We start from the raw sequence: 18501 nt of genomic DNA on the forward strand, positions 1-18501 counted from the left end.
TCATACCTATAAGTCAGGGTATTTCTTTAAGAGTTGCGATTAGGTTATGTTAATTTTATAAATATTTGAATTTCTAAATTAACGACCTGAAATGAATCTCAGAAAACATGTATTTTCCAGCTATTTACAAGAATCAACCTGAGATTGAATATTTTAATTATATGTTTGATTTCTGCCTGTAGGAAATTGAAAAGGAAGACCTTGATTTAGAAAATCCTGGAACGGATGAGTATACAGCCAGTTTTGAAGATGATTTTGAAGTAGGTATTTAAGTTTTTCTCATCTTAAGGATAGTTTGTTCTAAAATGAGAAACTTAACTTTTTCGTCTCTTATTGCTGTCAGGACTCCGTTTCTCTTTGATTTAGATCTGGCACCTATAAAAAGTTTGCCCTACATCTATCATTGCTGACCAGTATGGTGTAATTAAATTTTTCAGTTTAGCCTGTTGATAGTGCACTGCAGTCAAACATGTGTGTGCATACGTGTGTGCATTATGTGTGTGCATGTGTGTGTGTCTACATGAAGTACACATGGGTACACAGGTCTCCGTGTGCTCACGCTCCCATTCTCGGCACAGGTACGTTTGCACTTTATTGTTCGCCCAGGGCTCTCAGAGCTCACAGTTCTGTAGGGTGTGTGCGGACGCGGAGGAACGAGCACAGCAGTTTGCACAGAAACCTGTGAGCTGCAGGGCGCCTGAGCACCTGGGGGCCCGTCTGTGCGTCCTGCCGGCTGCGCGCTCTGCCCGCGAGCGTGACTGCTCTGTGCGTGCTCCGCCCGCGGGCTGACTGCTCTGTGCCCGCTCCTCCGCGGGCGTGACTGCTCTGTGCACTCCGCCCGCGGGCGTGACTGCTCTGTGCGTGCTCCGCCCGCGGGCGTGACTGCTCTGTGCCCGCTCCTCCGCGGGCGTGACTGCTCTGTATGCGCTCCGCCCGCGGGCTGACTGCTCTGTGCCCCGCGGGCGTGACTGCTCTGTGCGCGCTCCGCCCGCGAGCGTGTGTGCTCTGCATGTAGGACTATGAGGACGACTTTGAGGTCTGTGACGCGGCCGACGACGACTGCGGGGTGGACGAGGCCAAAGAGGGAGAGGCGGCGGAGGAGCTGCCTCCGGCCAGGAGGAGGGAGATCCAGGAGATCCAGAAGGCCATCCTCGCGGAGAACCAGCGGGTCGGCGAGCTGTCCTCGAAGCTGCTCGAGAAGCACGGCTGCCTGGAGCGCGCTGGGGGGCCGGGCCCGGGTACGTGGGCACTGCCAGCCCCTGCCCCCGTGACGCGCCCGGTGGGCCCAGAGCCCCGGGGCGCGTGTTGAGGCCCTCCTTGGGGAGGGCGCTGCGGCGGGGCCATGCCGTGTGCTCAGTCGGCGTCCGAGGCCCCGGGTGCGTTTCTTTTGAGGAAGGAAGTGACGGCGTCGGCAGGAGGCTGGCCGTGGTGGGGCAGCCGTGGCGACTTTCTCTATGAAACTGGGAATGTGTTTTGCTCCAAAGTTCTTGGCACCTGGGTGTGTGAAGGCAGGGCAGGAGAGCGCTCTCTGTGAGTGCTCCTGACAGCCCCGAGTGGCGGAGCGCCGGAGCGCCGAGGCCGGAGAAACAGGTGGCCAGTCAGCACCTTCCCGCGGCCTCTGAGGCTGCAGGGGCAGGACAGGGCACTCTCTGCCTGAGTCCAAACACACGTCCAAGGGGAGCGGGAAGACAGAGTGAGAATAAGTGCATAGAGAAATACGCGGGTCCGTCTGCACGCCAAGCACAGCGCTCCCTGTGGCCGAGGCCCCGGAGGTGGACCCCGCGCAGGGAGCGGGTGGAGCGGTCTGTACTGTGGGGGCTTCTGTGGTCTGTGGCCCGTCAGCGGGCCGACCAGCCTGCCCCCTGTGAGCCGCCGAACCCCCGCCGGTGTCCGCCGTCTCCTGTCTCCTGCCGCAGTGAGGGCTTGTCCAGCACACACCAGCCTCTGTTTTCCAGCTGCTCAGTGTGTTCACACCTCAACTCCCTCACCCGAGAAGATGGGTTTTGGAGTGGGCAGGGGAGGGGGTCAGAGTGGAGGACTGGCGGGCTTACATGTGTTTTTAAGTATTTCTGGAAGTAGTGTGATTGGCACAGATGTAGGAAATTTTGCTTTGTTGCAGGTTTTAGATGAAATGAACAGAAGTGGTTCCTAAGTGCACACAGAAGACATTTGTCATTAGCTGAGTGAACATAATTGGTTTATATGAGTCTAATTGGTTTACTCCTGTTTTCTTTTGCTTGAAAGAAATATTTCAGTTTCACAAAAATAGCTTTTTTTTTTAATATGCAGATACAAACAGCTCCCCTTCCAAACCCCCCCTGTGTGGAATTTTCGTGGATTTTGCCACAGCCTCACACCGTCAAAAGAATCGGACTCAGGCCATTAAACAAAAGTAGGTGTACTGGGAAAATTGCAGAAGGAATTAGGAGTTTCTGTTCTTTCCTGCGAGGGACCTGTGAATATTAGCGTTTGTTTTGCTGTCACTGTTGGTGTTCAGGCCCGTGGTTTCATTTGTGCTGTGCTCCGTGTCCTGGGCCATGTTCCTGGTGCAGGTGTGCAGTGCTGTAGGCGCGCTCGGCCCGGCATCTGTGTCAGTTCTGGGGGACCCCGGGAGCCCCGCCTTCATGGCTGGGCAGCGTCACAGGCGCTCTGGAGGCTGGAGGCGGGCGGCGGGACCGAGGCAGACAGCAGCCAGGTGCCCCGTGCCTCCCACCGTGTGGGCTGCGCTCTCGCAGCCAGCACCCCTCGTCTCAGCAAGGGAGCCCCACATCAGCCAGCTGTCCCGTGTCCCAGGCTGAGCCCCTGTGTCAGCGCCCTCCGTGGGCTGCAGGCCAGAGAGGGTGGAGATGAGGGTGAAGAGCCAGGGCCAGTGGGGTCAGAGTCCGGGCTTGACTGCCATGAACCCAGAAGCTCATGAAAGTGAAGGACAGACTCTCAGCCCACATCTGCGGTACCAAGCCCAGTACAGTCTGCGGATAGATGTTGGAGTCCAGCAGGTTGGGCTGGACGCAGTGGACTTAGGGAGAGTGTCTGGTCAGCCAGGGAGCCGTGCCGGCAGGAAGCAGCCTCCCCTGAGAGCACCCGCCCTCTGCAGAAGAGGGAGCCAGGGTGAGGTTGGCAGGGGCTCGCCCTGCTGGATGCATCCCTGGAGTCGGGCGGGGGGACAGCAGTGGGAGGTGGGGGTCAGCCCTGCAGCCTCGCTGTCCACGGGGCCCCTACATGGTGACTGAGCGTGGACGGCCCACTGCCCTGGGCCCTGGCCTGCCCCCCGCCTTTCACATCTGTGCTCTTCCCTCCAGGATGCGCAGCGCAAAGCTGCTGCGGCTCATCGACATGGACTTCTCCTTCACCTTCTCCCTGCTCGACCTCCCGCCCGTGAATGAGTATGACATGTACATCCGGAACTTCGGGAAGAAGAACACCAAGCAGGTTAGCGCAACACGCCTGCCAGGGACCCGTCCAGTGAGGCGTGGCGCGTGCGGCCCCAACATCAGAGTGGGGGGGCCAGGACACTCTCATCAGCTGCAGCCTGGGCTCTGGGGGCGCCTGGCCGTGGACGCGGCTCACTCGCGGGCTCTGAGGACAGCCTGGGAAGGGAGGCTTTACTGAAAGTCACCGGGTGTCACCTGGGGTCACCTGCTCCTGTCCCCATGGGACTGCAGCGTTTGGCGTGTGACCCCAGGTGCAGAGGCTCCAAGATTTGGGCTGGAGTGCCCCCCTGCCCACCTCCCCCTGAGCTCCAAGGTTCTGGACTTGCCTCAGGGTCCCTCCTGCCTGTTCCATTCCACGTGCCCTTACTTGGGAAAATGCGGCCCTGGCCAGGCTCTCTGGTAAATGCCCTTGGGTCCCCCCACCCGCCCCTGGATTCCCCCAACCTGACCAGTCTCCCCCCACCTGTCCATGGACCCCCCTCACCTGACCAGGCTCCCCCACCCATCCCTGGAGCCCCTTTACCTCCCCCTGTACGTCCTTGCAGGCCCCTTGGTCATCTGCCTGGCTTTCTCCGTTATCTGGCCTATGCTGTCCGCACCATGTCCCTTATCTGTCTGCCTGTCTTTCTGTGTCCACGGCCTGTCCTCCAGGTGAACTCGGTGATCCATTCCTGCACGCTCTCTGACCCCAGTGTCCGCCCCACACCACTCTGCCCTTCCCCGTCTCACTTCTGGCCATTGACTGTGAGCTGGCTGGCTGTCCGGGGTGGCGAGATCCTGAAGTCAGCAGTCCCTCCAGTGTTTCTCTCCTGTCCCCGTGGAACCATCCCTCAACATGCTCTTGGGTGTCTGTCAATAATCTTTTAACAGGAAGAGAGTCACGGCCAGACATTTAAGAAGCTGACAGATCAACCCTGGTTCTTCAGCTGACCCACTCTAACCTTGAGTAGACTCTTTAACTTCTTTGCTTAGTTTCCTCATCTCAAAGCTCTTTGTTATTGATCAGTCGCTCAGTAGTGTCCAGCTCTTTGTGATCTCATGGACTGCAACACACCCAGGCTTCCATGTCCTTCAGCATCTCCCGGAGTTTACTCAAACTCATGTCCCTCAAGTCAGTGATGCCATCCAACCCTCTCATCCTCTGTCGTCCCCTTTTTCTCCTGCCTTCAATCTTTCCCAGCATCAGGGTCTTTTCCAATGAGTCAGTTCTTCGCATCAGGTGGCCAAGGTATTGGAGATTCAGCTTCAGCATCAGTCCTTCCAATGAACACCAAGGACTGATTTCCTTTAGGATGGACTAGTTGGATCTCCTTGCAGTCCATGGGACTCTCATCAACACCACAGTTCAAAAGCATCAATTTTTCAAAGCTTTTAGTTAGTATCAAAACTGAAGCATGTACCTTTTTGAAATAAATTTATGTCCAGTTTTGCAGAGCTGCTATATTGTAAAAAACTAGGGTGTTGGCGGACTAGGTCGTAAGAGTTTTTAAATATTTTGTTTGTTTTTTTATTTTTGGCTGCACCGGGTCCTAGCTTCAGTGTGTGGATTCCAGAGCGCCTGGGCTCAGTAGTTGGGCCCAGCAGATGCAGTGTGCAGGCTTGGTTGTCCTGAGGCAGGTGGGACCGCAGTTCCTTGACCAGAATGGAACCCACGTCCCTTGCACTGGAAGGCAGATTCCCAACCTCTGGACCATGAGTGAAGTCTCTAGGTCAGAGTATTATCAAACTGGAGCCAAACTGTTTGATGTGACTTTTGAGAACACTTTTGAAATTTAGGCCCATGTTTTTCAAACGTTTAAGACACAATCAGTCTTTGCATGATTGTTATTCATGCCATGATACTAAATTTTGACAGAAGCAAGAACAGTGTTATCCTTAACTTAAAAAATTTAGTTGTTTTCTTTTCAGTGATGAGAAATGGTCTGAGGTGGAGACCCAGGACTAACTCAGCCTGCCTTCCTTCCCAGGCCTACATTCAGTGTAATGAAGACAGCGTGGACCGGGACATCCAGACCGAGGAAGTGGAGACTCGGGAAGCGTGGACCCAGCACCCGGGGGAAGGCGCCGCAGTGTCCGGGGGTAACGGCCTCTGCTCTCAGCCCTGGCGGTCATGTCCGTCCCCTCTCTTGTTCTTTCCTCCGTCTCGTGTGTACTTGCGTGTGAGCTGACTGTGGAAATACCAGTGAGTTTGCAGACGCCACCCTGGCCTGGAGGCCTGGTCTGGGCCCTGACCGGGGCTTGTGACACTCGTCCCTGAACAGAGGAAAGAGCCTGACTCCAGACCAGCACCTGCAGAGGCGCTGTTCAGAGACCCCATGCTCTTCAGTGGTTCACGTTCTTAGAGAATTTTCTTCTCCAAGTACGTTCTCCAGGTGTGTCACGTCGAGACAGGTGGAAGGCCCTGGACGATGCAGCGTTCTGCTCCCGCCAGTTCTTATCAGTTGCTTATGTGCTAAATATTACTTTACTGGATGATTGTTTACTCTGAGGAATTACCTCTGTCACTCCTATTCCTCAGGGAAGCCTGATCCTAAGAAGTAACAAACCTAAACCTTGTTGTTCAGTTGCTCAGTCGTGTCCAAATCTTTGTGATCCCATGGACTGCAGCACGCCAGGCCTCCCTGTCCTTCATTATTTCCTGGCGTGTACTCAAACCCACATCCATTGAGTCGGTGATGCCATCCAACCATCTCATCCTCTGTCGTCCCTTTCTCCTGCCTTCAGTCTTTCTCAGCATCAGGGTCTTTTCAAATGAGTCAGCTCTTCATATCAGGTGGCCGAAGTATTAGAGCTTCAGCTTCAGCATCAGTCCTTCCAATGAATATTCAGGGTTGATTTCCTCTAGAATTGACTGGTTGAATCTCCTTGCAGTCCAAGGGACTCTCAAGAGAGTCTTCTCCAACACCACAGTTCAAAAGCCTCAATTCCTTGGTGCTTAGCCTTCTTTATGGTCCAACTTTCACATCCATACATGACTACTGGAAAAACCATGGCTTTGACTATACAGACCTTTGTCAGCAAAGTGATATCTCTGCTTTTTAATACGCTGTCTAGGTTTGTCATAGCTTTCCTTCCAATGAGCAAGTGTCTTTTATTTTCATGACTGAAGTCACCATCCATAGTGATTTTGGAGCCCCAAAAAATAAAGTCTGTCACTGTTTCCCCTTCTGTTTGCCATGAAGTGGTTTGCCTGGATGTCATGATCTTAGTTTTTTGAGTGTTGAGTTTTAAGCCAGCTTTTTCACTGTCCTCTTTCACACTTATCAAGAGGCTCTTTTGTTCCTCTTCACTTTCTACCATTAGAGTGGTATCATCTGCATATCTGAGATTGCTGATATTTCTTCCAGCAATCTTGATGCCAGTTTGTGATTCATCCAGCCTGGCATTTCACGAGATGTACTCTGCGTGTAAGTTAAATAAGCAGGGTGACAATATACAGCCTTGACGTACTTCCAGTTTGGAACCAGTCTGTTGTTCCATGTCCAGTTCTCACTGTTGCTTTTTGTCCTGCATACAGGTTTCTCAGGAGACAGGTAAAGTGGTCTGGTATTCCCATCTCTTTAAGAATTTTCCACAGTTTGCTGTGATCCACACTGTCAAAGACTTTCATGTAGTCAGTGAAACATGTTTTTCTGGAATTTCCGTGCTTTCTCTCTGATCCAGTGAATGTTTGTAATATGATCTCTGGTTCCTCTGCCTTTTCTAAATCCAGCTTGTACATCTGGAAGTTCTTGGTTCACGTACTGCTGAAGCCTAGCTTGAAGGATTCTGAGCATTGCCTTTCTTAGGGATTGAAATGAAAACTGACCTTTTCCAGTCCTGTGGCCACCACTTAGTTTTCCAAATTTGCTGGCATATTGAATGTAGCACTTTAGCAGCAGCATCTTTTACGATATTAAATAGCTCAGCTGCAATTCCATCACCTCCAGTAGCTTTGTTCGTAGTGGTGCTTCCCAAGGCCCACTTGACTTAGCACTCCCAGATGTCTGACTCTAGGTGAGTGATCACACCATTATGATTATTCTGGTCATTAAGAGATTTTTTGTATAGCTCTTCTGTGCCGGTGCCAGCCGGCAAAGAGAACAGGTCTGGACCGCAACGACATAGAGGCCTGAGAAAAGAATTAAGGAGTAAAGAATGGGGTCGAGAGGACTGAATGCTCGTGAGGCAAATCAGCGACTTTATTGAAAACGGCCAGGGTTTTATACAAAGTGAGACCAGGAACAGGGTACATAAAAATACCAAGTCATTTACCAGGTTAGTTATTGCGTCTATAGAAGATTACAAAGGCTTGTTTGCTTTCTAAGACAAGCTGGCATTTAGACTAATGCTCAGAAGATAAGAAAAACTAGTCAGCAGGCTATAAAGATTAGGGGGTACATTCTTAATCTATTTTAAGAGATAAGGAAAACATACCTACATAAATCTGGGGGAATAAACAAGAAACCTAGCAAAGGATTATTTGCTCTGTTTTTCTCAAGGAAGAACGAATAAGGCCTGGTAAACGTTTTATGACTCTCTTAAGGGGTGGTGGGACAGGGGACAGCACTTTCAAGGCATTCCCAGGGCCAACATTTGGGGCCTTGTTCAGGCCGGCTCCCCGCACTTCTGTTTATTCTTTCCACCTCTTATTAATCTCTTCTGCTTCTGTTAGGTCCTTACTGTTTCTGTTTTTTATCATGCCTGTCCTTGTATGAAATGTTCCCTTGAGTATCTCCAATTTTCTTGAAGTGATCTCTAGTCTTTCCCATTCTATTATATTCCTCTATTTTTTTTTTTTGGTTTAAAACTGTTTATTGGTCAGAGAAGTAGAAAACGACAAAATTACTGCATAGGGAAAATATGCTAATAATTTAAAAACAGGCTAGATAATAAGGAAAGTTTATATATGTTAATAGGTGGAAGGCTGAGAGGAATCTTTTTTTTTACTATATTCTTACACCATAAAATTTATTGTTTTAATTTGAAATGTCACCAAGATTCTTTTTTTTTTAGTATTTTAAAAGTTTTATAATTATTTTATTTTTTATTAAAAAATTTTTTTTAATTGGAGGCTAATTACTTTACAATATTGTAGTGGTTTTTTACCATACATTGACATGAATCAGCCATGGGTGTACATGTGTCCCCCATCCTGAACCCCCCTTCCACCTCCCTCCCCATTGCATCCCTCAGGGTCATCCCAGTGTACCAACCCTGGGCACCCTGTCTCATGCATCGAACCTGGACTGGCGATTCATTTCACATATGATGATATACATGTTTCAATGTCATTCTCCCAAATCATCCCACCCTCGCCTTCTCCCACAGAGTCCAAAAATCTGTTCTTTACACCTGTGTCTCTTTTGCTTCTCGCATACATGGTTATCGTTACCATCTTTCTAAATTCCATATATATGCGTTAGTATACTGTATTGGTGTTTTTCTTTCTGACTTACTTCACTCTGTGTAATAGGCTCCAGTTTCATCCACCTCATTAGAACTGATTCAAATGCATTCTTTTTAATGGCTGAGAAATACTCCATTGTGTAAATGTACCACAGCTTTCTTATCCATTCGTCTGCAGATGGACATCTAGGTTGCTTCCCTGTCCTGGCTATTATAAACAGTGCTGCGATGAACATTGGAGTACATGTGTCTCTTTCAATTCTGGTTTCCTCGGTGTGTATGCCCAGCAGTGGGATTGCTGGGTTGTATGGCAGTTCTATTTCCAGTTTTTTGAGGAATCTCCACACTCTTCTCCATAGTGGCTTTACTAGTTTGCATTCCCACCAACAGTGTTAAGCGCGTTCCCTTTTCTCCACACCCTCTCCAGCACTTACTGCTTGTAGAATTGCATGTAGACTTTTGGATAGCAGCCATTCTGACTGGCGTGAGATGGTACCTCATTGAGGTTTTGATTTGCATTTCTCTGATTATGAGTGATGTTGAGCATCTTTTCATGTGTTTGTTAGCCATCTGTATGTCTTCTTTGGAGAAATGTCTGTTTAGTTCTTTGGCCCATTTTTTTATTGGCTCATTTATTTTTCTGGAATTTAGTTGCTTGAGCTGCATGTATATTTTTGAGTTTAATTCTTTGTCATTGCTTCATTTGCTATTATTTTCTCCCATTCTGAAGGTTGTCTTTTCACCTTGCTTACAGTTTTCTTCATTGTGCAAAAGCTTTTAAGTTTAATTAGGTCCCATTTGTTTATTTTTGTTTTTATTTCCATTACTCTGGGTGGTGGGTCATAAAGGATCCTGCTGTGATTTATGTCGGAGAGTGTTTCGCCTATATTTTCCTAGAGGAGTTTTATAGTTTCTGGTCTTACGTTTAGATCTTTAATCCATTTTGAGTTTATTTTTGTGGATGATGTTAGAAAGTGTTCTAGTTTCATTCTTTTACAAATGGCTGACCAGTTTTCCCAGCACCACTCATTAAAGAGATTGTCTTTTCTCCATTGTATATCCTTGCCTCCTTTGTCGAAGATAAGGTGTCCATAGGTGCATGGATTTATCCCTTGGCTTTCTGTTTTTTTTTCCATTGATCTATATTTCTGTCTTTGTGCCAATACCATACTGTCTTGATGACTGTAGCTTTGTAGTACTGTTTGAGGTCAGCCAGGTTGATTCCTCCAGTTCCATTCTTCTTTCTCAAGATTGCTTTGGCTATTTGAGGTTTTTTGTATTTCCATACAAATTGTGACATTATTTGTTCTAATTCTCTGAAAAATACCGTTGGTAGCTTGATAGGGATTGTATTGAATCTATAGATTGCTTTGGGTAGTATACTCATTTTTGCTATTTTGATTCTTCTGATCCATGAACGTGGTATATTTCTCCATCTATTTGTGTCCTCTTTGATTTCTTCCATAGGTGTTTTATGGTTTTCTATATATAGGTCTTTTGTTTCTTTAGGTAGATATATTCCTAAGTGTTTTATTCCCTTCATTGCAATGGTGAATGAAATTGTTTCCCTCATTTCTCTTTCTATTTTCTCATTGTTAGTGTATAGGAATGCAAGAGATTTCTGTGTGTTGATTTTATATCCTGCAACTTTACTATATTCATTGATTAGCTCTAGTAATTTTCTGGTGGTGTCTTTAGGGTTTTCGTCATGTCATCTGCAAATAGAGTTTTACATCTTCTTTTCCTATCGGATTCCTTTTATTTCTTTTTCTTCACTGATTGCTGTGGCTAAAACTTCCAAAACTATGTTGAATAGTAGTGGTGAGAATGGGCACCTTTGTCTTGTTCCTGACTTTAGGGGAAATGCTTTCAATTTTCCACCGTTGAGGATAATGTTTGCTGTGGGTTTATCATATATGGCTTTTATTATGTTGAGCTATATTCCTTCTATGCCTGCTTTCTGGAGGGTTTTTATCATAAATGGATGTTGAATTTTGTCAAAGGCTTTGTCTGCATCTATTCAGATAATCATATGGTTTTTATCTTTCAATTTGTTAATGTGGTGTATCACATAGATTGATTTGTGAATATTGAAGAATCCTGCATCCCTGGGATAAAGCCCATTTGGTCATGATGTATGATCTTTTTAATATGTTGTAGGATTCTGTTTGCTAGAATTTTATTAAGGATTTTTGCATCTATGTTCATCAGTGATATTGGCCTGTAGTTTTCTTTTTTTGTGGCATCTTTGTCTGGTTTTGGTATTAGGGTAATGGTGGCCTCATGGAATGAGTGTGGAAGTTTACCTACCTCTGCAATTTTCTGGAAGAGTTTGAGTAGGATAGGTGTTAGCTCTTCTCTAAATTTTTGGTAGAATTCACCTGTGAAGCCATCTGGTCCTGGGCTTTTTTTTTTGTTGAAGATTTTTGATTATGATTTCGATTTCCATTAAGATTTTCTATTTCTTCCTGGTTCAGTTTTGGAAAGCTATACTTTTCTAAGAATTTGTCCATTTCTTCCAAGTTGTCCATTTTATTGGCATATAGTTGCCTAGAAAATCCCATGGACGGAGGAGCCTGGTAGGCTGCAGTCCATGGGGTCGCTATGAGTCTGACATGACTGAGCGACTTCACTTTCACTTTTCACTTTCACACATTGGAGAAGGAAATGGCAACCCACTCCAGTGTTCTTGCCTGGAGAATCCCAGGGACGGGGGAGCCTGGTGGGCTGCCGTCTATGGGGTCACACAGAGTCAGACACGACTGAAGTGACTTAGCAGCAGCAGCAGTTGCTGATAGTAGTCTCTTATGATCCTTTGTATTTCTGTGTTGTCTGCTGTGATTTCTCCATTTTCATTTCTAATTTTGTTGATTTGATTCTTCTCCCCTTTTTCTTGATGAGTCTGGCTAATGGTGTGTCCATTTTATTTATCTTCTCAAAGAACCAGCTTTTAGCTTTGTTGATTTTTGCTATGGTCTCCTTTGTTTCTTTTGAATTGATTTCTGCCCTAATTTTTATGATTTCTTTCCTTCTACTAACCCTGGGGTTCTTCATTTCTTCTTTTTCTAGTTGTTTTAGGTGTAGAGTTAGGTTATTTATTTGATTTTTCTCCTGTTTCTTGAGGTAGGCTTGTATTGCTGTGAACCTTTCCCTTAGCACTGCTTTTACTGAATCCCATAGGTTTTGGGTTATTGTGTTTTCATTTTCATTCGTTTTTATGCATATTTTGATTTCTTTTTAAATTTCTTCTGTGATTTGTTGGTTATTCAGAAGCATGTTGTTTAGCTTCTATATGTTTATATTTTTAATAGTTTTTCTTCTGTAATTGACATCTAATCTTACTTCATTGTGGTCAGAAAAGATGTTTGGAATGATTTCCATTTTTTTTAATTTACCAAGGCTATATTTATGGCCCAGGATGTGATCTATCCTGGAGAAGGTTCCGTGTGCACTTGAGAAGAAGGTGAAATTCATTGTTTTGGGGTGAAATGTCCTAGAGATATCAATTAGGTCTAACTGGTCCATTGTATCATTTAAAGTTTGTGTTTCCTTGTTAATTTTCTGTTTAGTTGATCTACCATAGGTGTGAGTTGGGTATTAAAACTCCCACTATTATTGTGTTACTGTTAATTTCCCCTTTCATACTTGTTAGCATTTGCTTTACATATCACAGTGCTCCTATGTTGGGTGCATATATATTTATAACTGTTATATCTTCTTCTTGGATTGATCCTTTGATCATTATGTAGTGTCCTTCTTTGTCTCTTTTCACAGCCTTTATTTCAAAGTCTGTTTTATCTGATATGAGTATTGCTACTCCTGCTTTCTTTTGGTCTCTGTTTGCGTGGAATGTCTTTTTCCAGCCCTTCCCTTTCAGTCTGTGTGTGTCCCTCGTTTCGAGATGGGTCTCTTGTAGACACATATGTGGGGGCTTGTTTTTGTATCCATGCAGCCAGCCTTTGTCTTTTGGTTGGGGCGTTCAGCCCACTTACATTTAAGGTGATTATTGATAAGTATGATCCTGTTGCCATTTACTTTGTTGTTTTGGGTTCAAGTTTATAAAACTTTTCTGTGATTCCTGTCTAGAGAAGATCCTTTAGCATTTGTTGAAGAGCTGGTTTGGTGGTGCTGAATTGTTTTCCTCTATTTCTTTGCATTGCTCACCCAAGAAGGCCTTCTTATCTATTTTTGCTATTCTCTGGAACTCTGCATTCAAATGGGTATATCTTTCCTTTTCTCCTTTGCCTTTTGCTTCTTCTCTTTTCTCAACTATTTGTAAGGCCTGCTCAGACAACGATTTTGCCCTCTTGCATTTGTTTTTCTTTGGGATGGTTTGGTCATTGGCTCTGTCCATAGTTCTTCAGGCATTCTGTTTATCAGATCTAATCCCTTGAATCTGTTTGTCACTTCCACTGTATAATCGTAAGGGATTTGATTTAGGTCATATCGGAATGGCCTAGTGATTTTCCCTACTTTCTTCAATGTAAGTCTGAATTTTGTAATAAGGAGTTCATGATCTGAGCCACAGTTAGTTCCAGGTCTTGTTTTTTATGACTGTATAGAGCTTTTCCATCTTTGACTGCAGAGAGTATAATCTGACTTCAGTGTTGACCATATGGTGATGTCCATGTGTAGAGTCTTCTCTTGTGTTGTTGGAAGAGGCTGTTTGTTATGACCAGTGCGTTCTCTTGGCAGAACTCTGTTAGTTTTTGCCCTGCTTCATTCTGGACTCCAAGGCCAAAGTTGCCTGTTACTCTGGGTGTCTCTTAACATCCTACTTTTGCATTCCAGTCCCCTACGATGAAAAGGACATCTTTTTTTTTGGTGTTAGTTCTAGAAGGTGTTGCAGATCTCATAGAACCAGTCAACATGGCATTGGTGGATGGGGCATTGACTTGGATTACTGTGACATTGAACGGTTTGCCTTGGGATGAACCAAGATCCTAAGTGTAGCACGTCCACAGTAAAATGGTGCTTCGTGCAGGACTCTGCTTACAGACTCTCTGTGGGCAGTTTCCTGTGAGGAACGAGGGGGAGCTGGGCTCTGGAGGGTGAGCTGCGACCCCCTGGCTTCTGCTTCCAGGGGTCTTGGCGCTCAGGCGTGCCTTTCTGGGTGTGAGGCCTTGGCTGGGAGCCCGCACGGTGGGTTTCCCCTCAGCAGGGGTTGAAGTGGCCTGTTTTTCAGGGAGTGAGCGGAGTGGCCCTGGAGATGCTGCCATAGTCCCGAAGGTCGACACGCCCCGTCTGTCCAGCTTCCTGCGGGCAGCTTGCCAGGTGCGCTCCGTTGGGGCCGGGACCCCAGTGCTGCACATACTGTTTGGATTCTGAACAATAACACTGGTCGCTTGCATTTTAGAATAAATATAGACAGAAGAACAGACATAACTAAATCGGCAAGGCGAGCACAGGTCTAGGCTTTTTAAAACTAGTAAACTCGTGACTTTGAAGACTGGTTATGGGAATTTTCAAAGTCCATACAAAGGTCAGAGGGCACACTTGGTCCCGTGGACTTCAGGGTCCCAGGGTCCACTGCTTTCCCTCCCCGTGGTCATCCTGAGTGTGACCCACCACCCCCAAGGGCAGTGGCAGGACTTGGCATCACACTGATCCTCACCGCAGCTCAGCAGGCAGGTCACGTTGCTGTGGGTAACGTGTCTGTGCCCCCATTTCTTCTAGAGGAGCTGGAGGGCCCCATCCCCGCTCCTGTGTGTCTACCGTGAGAAAGAGCATCGGTGTTACATTGTGGTTCTGGGGTTTACAGAGCGGGGCTCTACTTGGTAATCTCCACTGCTGTGCAGAAGGGACGGTATAACTTCATTCTGTTTGTTTCTATGAGTCTGGGACTTGCTTAACTTAAGGGATGGGTAAGTTTAGGTAGTGCTGTGTGGTTTTTGCTTTTTCTTTGAAAATGAGCCCTTCTGAGAGTGCTGATGAAGGCCTGCTCACGTGTCTGTTGCAGGTGATGGCAGTTCTGCTTGAAGAAGACCAGGCGGCAGCGCAGCCGGGCTGGACGTCCCAGGCGCAGGACTGCACCCTGCCTTTCAGTGACAGCTGCGCGCGGCTGGACACCAACCTGCCCTTCCTGCAGGGTAAGCGGCCCTCAGGGTGGACATGAACCCCAAGACGGTGATCCTCACTGGTGCATCCTGGGAGGGGTTTGTTGAACAGAGCAGAGGTTCGGCTTTGAAGCCTTGAGCGTGTGTATCACGCTCAGGAGAGGGATATGCAGTGATTTAAGGGAACATTTGTTTCTAGTCCTGCATCTCTTAATTTCTTGTGGTTTCTTGGGTAGAGGAGCGGTGGGAGCCGCGGGCAGTCCAGGTGGTAGTTGTGTGGTGAGATTTGAGCTGATCCATGGTCGCAGCACAAATGCTACCCCAGTAAAGCCTGTGTCTTCACACGTGGCGTGCAGCTACCTGTGATCATAAGCTGAACAAATTTCATGTGTTCAGTTCTTCAGTGAGTCTCTGCCTTGTCGGCTGCTGAGGGCCTGGGTCGGGCCAGGGTCCTGGTCTGAGTGCAGGAGGGTAGGCAGTGCTTGGCCCTGCGGTCAGCTTTCTGGGGCACCTCTGGGCCAGCGGGACCTGGTGTGTGGCTGCCACTTGTTCTAGAAGTTTCTATGGAGATTCAGATTCATGTCCAGCCCTCTGCATTGACCATTAGCACCAATGGCATGAAGTTAACAAGCACGTGTTATTTGAGCACGTTTCTGTTTTTAGAAGTTGTGTTACAAACGCACCTCCCTCTGCACCCCAGGAAACAGGAGTTTAAGAAGGGCTTTCCTCAGCTGAGGAGGGATCAAAGAGTCCTGGACTGGGGCAGGGACTGGGGGGTGCGTGGTGTGGGGGGTGGGAGGTGGGGAAGGGGCTGATGGGGGAGGGCTGGGGAGGCCACGCTCCCCCAGAACACTTCCTCAGAGAAGGACGATGCAGGTGTATTGACCGGGACTTGCCCCTTAGTTCCACCTGTGTGCAGAGCGGAGGTTTTTCTTCTGTTTTAGTAAAGTAAGTTTTGAGGTGAAGAGGGCAGTTGGGACGCAGGTGCCCATGACCTGAGCCCGGGTCCCGTCCTGGACCTGAGCTTGGAGGGAGCGGCAGGCCCTCTCAGTGTCAGCGGGCCGTCCAGTGCCGCCCGCCCGCTTGTCCTTCTGTGGGCCCTGCAGATACTCAGGCACACGGGCAGGTCCTGGGCCTTGGAGCCCCAGTGGACGGACAGAAGCCCCATGTCACAGGACAAGCAAGGGCGCTGGATGGTGCGTCCGAGGGCAGGTGTCAGGAGGAGGCTGGCCCGGGCCCCGCTGCAGGTGGAGAAGGGGTGCCTGATGGGGCAGATGTGATGCCCCCCCGCTCCCCCAAGTCCCCTCTGCACCCCTGGCCCGTGGGAGTAGATGGTGGATGGTGGGGTCCTGGGCCGTGCTGTGCCGCCTGTGGAGGAGGGTGGCTTCTTGCAAATGAGGCCACCCGGACGTTTTCGAGTTGAGCTTGGCCACTCGTCAGAACCCCAATTTCAGGCGAGGGTATCTTTGAAAGACCACATCTTCTTCATTAAGCTGAAGCATACTGGAGTAGTCTTGTGTGTTAACGTAATGTGGGTTCTGCAGCATTTTTCTTGTCTTGTTCTCAGACCGAAGCGTGTCCTGCCTGCACGCGTGTCAGGCTCAGAGGCGCACGGTGGTGTCTGTGCACGGGCTGCCAGGGAAGGCCTTGGTGCCCCTGCTGGACCACAGACACGTGCTCTGTGTGTGGGACATCCGGCAGCCGTCGGGACCCCAGAAGGTCCTGGTATGCGAGTCAAAGGTACAGCTTGCGGGGGCTGTGGGTGTGACTTGAGAGGGTGGGCCCCAGGGAGGGGCGTCCAGGGTCACGGCTTTCCATCCCGGCCGCCATGTGCAGGGTGACGGGTGCAGGGTGACGGGTGCAGGAGCTCTTTACGGGAAGGACCAGGTCGACCGAGGGGCCTCATGGCCGGAGTCCCCAGGGCCCCGAGTATGGGCATCATCCCGGCAGTGGGTTAGTGGAAGCGCAGGCCTGGTGTCCTTGGGGTCGCAGAAGCGAGCTTCCCGGCTTGCTCGGTTTGGGTCACGGGTGCTTTAGAGGTTTCTTTCTGTGCCTGGGATTTTCCGAGTCCTTATCGTGTGTGTCCTGGCCCCTGGTGAGTGGGGCTGTGGTGTGGTGACTGCATGGGTGCAGGGGAGAACTCTGTTTCTGGTCTTGTGGTCTTGACTTCAGAACCGTTTGATTTCCATTCCACTGCTCGTCCGTGCTGGGGGCTTGAAAATAGCTTTCTATGAATGATGGGCGGCTTGGCTGTGCCGGACACCCTGCGGCCACCACCCCTGTGTCCCGAGGAGGGCAGCCTCAGAGGCGCCAGCCGCTTGCTGCGATCCCCGCGCCGTGTCCAGATGGAGAGTGCACAGGGCCCGCACTCCCCGTCCCCGCCCCTCACCCGGCCCTGCACCCCAATCCGGCCCCGGCTCCCCGTCCCTGCCCGCCTCTCAGCCCCGCCCCCCCAGCCCTGCTCTCTGTGCGGCTGTCTAGGTCACGTGCTGCTGCTTCAGCCCTGTGAAAGCCTTCCTGCTGTTTGCGGGGACCGTGCACGGCTCGGTAGTCGTGTGGGACCTGAGGGAGGACCCCAGGATCCATCTCCACGTGACGCTGAGCAGGCACTCCTGGACACTCAGGACCCCCACCTTCTCCACCGGTCAGTGATGCCGCCCACCAGCCCGGGGCCCCGGAGCAGCTGTGGGGCCCCTTTGTGTCCTCCACGTAGGTAGCCCAGAGGACGCCCTGACCTAAGGGCACAGGATGCCTGTGCCAGCCAGGGGAGCAGCATCTTTCTGGGCAGTGGTGGGCTGCTTGTCCTGTCAGCTCTGGGGCTCCAGGTCCTCAGCGAAGGGGTGCCGGGCTTGCCTCAGCCTGAGATCGTTGGTGTGTGTGCTCCCATGGCCCACGCCAGAGGACAGGAGAGCTAGTGCCCCTCGGGGTTGGAAGGACCCAGAGCCAGTGGGCCCATCAGGACCCCGAGTTAGACTCGTGTGCATCCTTTGTGCCAGGCTGCTGCTGCCACAACCAGCCACAGCCACAGCCACAGCCACAACCGTGGCCACGATTACAATAGCCGGTCACAACCACAACCAGTTGCAACCTGAGCCCAACCACGGTTGCAGTCACACCCAAAACCACAACCTCAAACAAGGACAAGCATGACCCCCCGCCCCCACCCCTGCTAGGCGCTGTGTTGTGGGGTTTTTCCCCCGTGCTGTGTGGACGTGTCCCATGCAGGCCCGAGTGGGCCCTTCCCAGTGCTCAGGGAGACGGGAGGCTTATCCGTGGTCACACTGGCCACGCAGAGGGTCAGCACCCAGATCGTCTCCAGTACTTGCACGTTCCGGTCCAGAATGTCACTGCCCCGCTGCCCCGCCCCAGCTGACTTTGCGTCCCTGACCCTCACCATCCCCACGAGGTTTTGTCTCTATCATCTCCCATGCTGAGGGCGAGACTCTGTGGTGTCCAGGCCTTGGAGTCTGCTTTCCTTCTCTCAGAAGTGCCCGCAGGTGTGTGGGGTCCGGACGCCACTCCTCCACTGGGCAGGGCCCCCATGGCGCCACGTGGCTTTACCTGCCCAGCGGTCAGCTGCTTCTGGTCAGTTCCCTCTGTCGGCAGTCAGGACGGGCACCTACACC

At 49.6% G+C, this 18501-nt stretch overlaps 1 protein-coding gene across 2 annotated transcripts in view; it reads left to right on the forward strand.

Annotated features, from left to right (window-relative positions):
* The window catches only part of DYNC2I1 (dynein 2 intermediate chain 1), a 48141-nt gene that overhangs the window by 18500 nt on the left and 11140 nt on the right, over positions 1 to 18501 (forward strand). For both annotated transcript variants that reach the window (XM_055421666.2, XM_055421667.2), the window contains exons 9-17: positions 183 to 260; positions 1016 to 1238; positions 2290 to 2392; positions 3300 to 3429; positions 5399 to 5510; positions 14005 to 14093; positions 14779 to 14908; positions 16443 to 16615; positions 17357 to 17519. In XM_055421666.2, coding sequence (XP_055277641.2) covers positions 183 to 260; positions 1016 to 1238; positions 2290 to 2392; positions 3300 to 3429; positions 5399 to 5510; positions 14005 to 14093; positions 14779 to 14908; positions 16443 to 16615; positions 17357 to 17519 — 1201 coding nt within the window. The remainder of the gene's footprint in view (positions 1 to 182; positions 261 to 1015; positions 1239 to 2289; positions 2393 to 3299; positions 3430 to 5398; positions 5511 to 14004; positions 14094 to 14778; positions 14909 to 16442; positions 16616 to 17356; positions 17520 to 18501) is intronic.

Source organism: Moschus berezovskii, chromosome 3 (genome assembly GCF_049115385.1).
Source record: "Moschus berezovskii isolate FMDL1 chromosome 3, NW_MosBer_1.0, whole genome shotgun sequence".
Taxonomy (NCBI): Eukaryota; Metazoa; Chordata; class Mammalia; order Artiodactyla; family Moschidae; genus Moschus; species Moschus berezovskii.